Raw genomic sequence first — 5,597 nt, forward strand, 5'->3', positions numbered from 1 at the left:
TCATTTCAGACCTGCTGCTCAGTCCTTCTATGACGCTGTCCATTTCTGAAATCTTGTTATTTATCTTTTGGATTTCTAATTGTTTTTGTATGATTTCTAGTTGTGAATTTATTTTGGTATTTTGTTCCCGTATTAGTTTCCTAAATTTTTCCTTTTTTTGTCTGTATTTTACATGAATTTTTCTGCATTTTCCAAGAATTTGTCTATTTTTTCCTCATTTTTGTCTGTTTTTTGCTCAACTCGTGGATAGCTCTGAATATTAGAGATTTGAATTCCCTATCAGGTGGTTCTAGTGCCTTTTCTTCTACTGGAAAGTCATCTGGTGTTTTATTTTGGACACCTACTGGAACAATCCTGTCCTTTTTTTTAAAAATATGTTTTGATTTTTTTGGCTGTCTTTGGGACATTCAGCAGTTATTTTCTTCATTTATTGATTGTAGAGTTGTTTGATTTATCCTGCTTCTTTGTTTTATTTGTTTATGTCTGAGCAGGCAGGCTGGGCAGTCTTTGTTGTTTGCTCATCTGTGAGCCTGATACTTTTCACCTCCTTGTCCAATGGGCACGGTCAGTCACTCAGCTACAGTGTAGCAGGGCAGGTTCAGCTGAAAGGGAGTTGCTGGGATGGGTTGTTTGTAGCACGTACTATGGCTGACAGAGTTGGCCGGGAATCAGTGCAGGACAAGTTCTGGTAGGCCGTGCCTGTGCAGCTTGGTGGTATGATGTTCAGCGCAGGGTACAGGTAGGCAGAAAGGAAGGCGGAGGTTGTGACGTGTGGAACTAAGATGAGTATGGGAAAGAGGAAAGAGAGGAGAGAGAAACAGGAGCCAAAAACAAACAAACAAACAAACAATAAAGAGTGCTAAGGGAGCTTGCCGTTGGAGTGGAGAGATGAGAGACTGAGAAATGGAGAAAAACAAAACTGGAAAAAAGAAAAAAAAGGTAAAAGGAAAATTTTTTTTTAAATATTAAAAAATAAAGAAAAGCCCCCAGGGATCCCACTAGGGCAGCTGCGAGGACAGGGGAAGTGGCTCCCAGGCAGTGAAGTACAGGCTGGCTAGAAGGGGTAGAGGTGTCAGACAGTGCCAGATATTCAGGAGACAGGAAGAGAAGGTAAGTATAGAGAGATGAGAAACTGAGAAATGAAGAAAGAGAAAAAGAGAGAAAAGAAAAGAAAACAAACAAACCAAAACCCCCCAAAAAACAAAGCAAACAAACAAACAAACAAAAAATACAAGAAAAAAATGCTCTCAGAGATCCCACTGCACGGTGGTACAGACTGAGGGAGTAGTTCCCAAGCTGTGCAGTACTGCCTGGCTAGAAGGAGCTCCCAAGCTGAGAAAAGAAAAAGAAAACAAAGAAATCATAATAGAACAAATCAAAACAAACAAATAAACAAAAAGCCTCAAGGATCCCTCCAGCATGGCAGCATGGGCCAGGAAGCAGTTCCTCAGCTGAGTGGCTTTTCACAGCCTTTCAGGAAGAAGCAAAGATTGCACATGGAGCCAGGTATTTGAAAGACAGGAGGGGGAGGTGTTTAGAGGTATGGAAGAAACCAAAAGAAGCAGAAAAAAGCAACACCAGCAACCAGCAAATGAAACTCAGGGAGCCAGCCAGTGTGGGCAAGTGGAATCCAAGGGGCAACAGGGTGATGCTGGTGCTTCCTGGCCAGGAGACTGTGGCCGCAGGAAGCAGAGGAGGCCAAGTGGTGGTGAAGAAGGGTGGGGGGTGGGAAAGTGTATATCGCTGTTTACTGGTTGTTCTGTCTCCTGCTGGAAGCTCCATGAAGCTGCTTTCCTGAACTCCTTGTTTGCTGATCTCCAACAGCAGTCCAAGATGGCAGATCTGTGGTGCATTAGCTGATAGGCGACCTCTGCATGTACTTCTCCTTGCTCTCTGTTCTCTGTCAGTTTCTTATTCCATTGAGAGCTTGGTTGAGTTATTTATCTGTTCATTTGATGCTTAGGGTTTCAGGATTGATGTTTGTCTCTGTTTGACTTAGTTTTTTGGATCTTTGCTGTGGAGGGACGGCATGGTACTTCTGTCTATATTGCCATGTTGCCCGGAAGCCCTCTCTCCACTCTTTCTGTGATTCCAATTAGAGGAATATTACATTGCTTATATTGTCCCATATGTCACATAGGTTTTGTTCATACTTTTTTCAATTTCTTTCTTTCTCATCTTCAGATTGGATAATTCCTATTTACTTAACTATAAAATTCTCTGACATCATCCCCAATTGACTTTTATGTACATCTGGTGAATTGTTTATCTGAGATATTGTATTTTTAAATTCTATGGTTTCTATTTGATTCTTTTATACAGTTTTTTTTCTCCTAGATAACCTATCTGTTCATGCATTACAGGCATATTTTCCTTTAGTCTTTTGACCTATTTACAAAGGCTGTTATAAAGTTCTTGATCTGCTAATCCCAAAATCATGAGGTTAGTCTATACTGAGTACTTTTTACTTATGTATGGGCTGAATTTCCCTGTTTCTTTACATATTCAGTAGTTTTTTGTTGTATTCTGGATGTTGTACATGATATAGAAAGTCTAGATTCTGATATCTGCCTTTCAAGAGTGTTGATTTTTTTAAATCGGGTGTTTAACTTGGCTGGCATGAAATCCCAAACTCTTTCCTCCCTGTGGAGGGCTGAGGCTGACATCTCTATGTTATTATTACAGTTTCCCAGCTGTTGTTTTCCATTAGTTTTCTTGGAGTCACAAGCACATGTACACACAGACACACACATGATCTCTATCACACATACACTTACATATTCACACACACACACACACACACACACACACCAAGGGCCAGTGACTCCTTTTATGCAGACTTGGGGATTCTCCCCTCTGTAGATCCCTACTTTTCAGATCTCCCACCTCATTTTCAAGCCAGTTTGGAGCCCTAAAATCCCTGTATAACTTCAAATTTCTGCTTCAGTTTTAGCAACCCCACACCTGTACTGGTGGGGGGTACCACTGGGTAAAAAGCCAAGCAAACAGAAATCTGTAGTAATGTTGTTCACTCCCTCTGGGGAGCCACTGGTCAGTGTTAAGGAGTGCCAGTCTTTCTTTGTGGGGATCCCAACCTGGCTTCAGTGGAGAACATATGGCAGGGGTTGATGAGAGAAACTGGACATCCAGGAGGTGGTAATAAGCCTAAAGTAAAGAAACAGATGAGGGTATGAGAGGTAGGAACATTTTCAAGCAATGTTTATAAGGTTTTACCTGTAGGCCTTGGTGACCAATTGGATGAGAGGGAAGCAAGGTGTAACAGACTATCACGTGCTCATTGAACAAATATCTTTTCAGAGGCTGCTGTGGCCAGGATCTCCCAATCTGACGATGAGCCAGAGGCAAAGCCCTTTCACATGGAGCCTCCATCCAGGGACTCAGGGTGGCTGGGGTGGATGGGTGGGTGTGTAAGCATGCACTGAGGGAAAAACACGAGGAGCACTTTGGGGGATGGTGCTGAGTTCAGGCTTGGGCACGCTGAGTTGGAAGGGCCTGTAGCTCATCAAGGCAGAAAGCCACCGAAGGACTTGAGGTTCCCAGATCTGGGGTTCAGGAGTGATATCCTGGAGGAATGGAACTGAGAGATGTCAAAGTGGGGGCAGCTTCGGCCATGGGGTGGGAGTGGTGGGCCACAGTGAGAACAGGGCTAGAAAAGATTCCATGCACACTGAAGGGGGGACTAGAGGAAGCGCCCTGCCCCACAATGGATGAGAAGCAGCAGCTACTGAAGGTGTGGTTCTGAGTCGGGGTTGTGAGAAGAGCCACCTCAAGAGGCCACCTCTGAGTGTGCAACAGCTCATACCAGAGAGAAAAGGCTGCAGGAGTAGAAGGAGCGGAAGGGCAGAGCAGTGCTGTCCTAACTACAGGTGGGTAGGAGAACAGCTGGCTTCTGTGGGAGGGGTCCACAGGGCATACCTGTGGCGGGGGGGAGAGCAGGGGGCCTGAACACAAACCTAGAGGACAAAAGTTTCTCAGGTAGAAAATGAAAGGAAAAGTAAAGGCAGGGGACGAGATGTGGTTTGAAGAGGCATATAGGGTGGAAATTAAGAAGATAAACGGGCTCTCATTGGGAAAACAAATTCACCCCTTCCCTTTCTGGTCACCCGTGAACGCATAATCTGATGTGAGTGTCATGTAACTCGTTGTTAGAGATCTGCAGGTTTTCGGGAGGGACAGCCAGCCCTCGTGCGCCATGGAGCCTGGCAGGACATCCAAGTCCAACCAGACGCTGGTGACTGAGTTTGTGCTGCAGGGGTTCTCGGAGCACCCCGCACTGCGAGTGCCGCTGCTCAGCTGCTTCCTGGCGCTCTACGCTGTGGCTCTCACGGGCAACGCTCTGATCGTCGCCATCGTGGGCTGCAGCGCCGGTCTCCATAGCCCCATGTACTTCTTCCTGTCCAACCTGGCCACCATGGACATCATCTGCACCTCCACGATCCTGCCCAAGGTGCTGGCGGGACTGGCCGCGCAGGAAAACACCATCTCCTATGCGGGCTGCATGGCCCAGCTCTTCTTCCTCGTCTGGTCCGCGTCCTCCGAGCTGCTGCTGCTCTCGGTCATGGCCTTCGACCGCTACGTGGCCATCTGCCGTCCCCTGCACTACAGCGCCATCATGAGCCCGCGGGTGTGCGCGGCGCTGTCCGGGGGCGTGTGGGGCCTCTGTGTCCTGAACGCCGCGGTCCACACGGGTCTGACGGCGAGGCTGAGCTTCTGCGGCCCCCGTGTCATCACGCACTTCTTCTGCGAGATCCCCCCGCTGCTGCTGCTCTCCTGCAGCCCGACGCGTGTAAACAGCATCGTGACGGTCCTGGCTGACGGCTTCTATGGCTTCACCAACTTCTTGCTCACCCTGGTCTCCTATGGATGCATCATAGCCAGCATCCTGCGCATCCGCTCAGCGGAGGGCAAGCGCCGGGCCTTCTCTACCTGCTCCTCCCACCTCATCGTGGTCTCTGTGTACTACACGGCTGTGTTCTGCGCCTACATCACCCCGGCCTCCAGCTACAGCCCTGAGAGGAGCAAAGTGGCCGGGGTGCTGTACACGGCGCTGAGCCCCACCCTGAACCCGTTGGTCTACACGCTGCGGAACGCCGAGGTCCAGCGCGCCCTGGGCCAGCTCCTCCCTTTCCCCCGACGTGGAACTGTGAACTGAGAGCGAGAGCGGTTCTCTCAACCCTGCTCGTGGACGCCTGGCAGAGATGACCTTTGTGTGGGCACCAGCCAGGGGTGCAGCTTCGCCGGGTGGCTGGTTTGCTTGGACTTGTGGCCAGTGCCCCCCACCCCCGATTCTGTTCCAGGCAGAACTCCTGTGGAAACCGCTGCTTGGGGGTGGCTCCTCATGGGCCCCTGACCCTTACAACTGGCCCCAGGACTTTCTTGACTTAGTTCTCCTTAGCTGTCACCTTCTCCCATGCTCTCAAGCTCTAACCAAAAAAAGCACAGTCCAGGGACACCTGAACCTCACTGCCCACACCTGCACCCGCTCTCTGCTCAGACCTCTCCCAACTCAGTCCTGCTCAGCTGAATGCCACCTCCCCTGGATCTTCAGTTCTCTTCCTCCCGGAGCATAGCTCCTT

General features: G+C 48.8%; 1 protein-coding gene across 1 annotated transcript; it reads left to right on the forward strand.

The window, feature by feature from the left end:
- Positions 1–716: 716 nt before the first annotated feature.
- LOC101342835 (olfactory receptor 13A1-like) lies at positions 717–5,173 on the forward strand. The gene is made up of 2 exons (XM_004375008.1): positions 717–728; positions 4,238–5,173. The coding sequence occupies exons 1-2, from the start codon at positions 717–719 to the stop codon at positions 5,171–5,173; spliced, it is 948 nt and encodes a 315-aa protein (XP_004375065.1).
- Positions 5,174–5,597: the final 424 nt, after the last annotated feature.

Source organism: Trichechus manatus, unplaced genomic scaffold (assembly GCF_000243295.1).
Source record: "Trichechus manatus latirostris isolate Lorelei unplaced genomic scaffold, TriManLat1.0 scaffold00031, whole genome shotgun sequence".
Taxonomy (NCBI): Eukaryota; Metazoa; Chordata; class Mammalia; order Sirenia; family Trichechidae; genus Trichechus; species Trichechus manatus.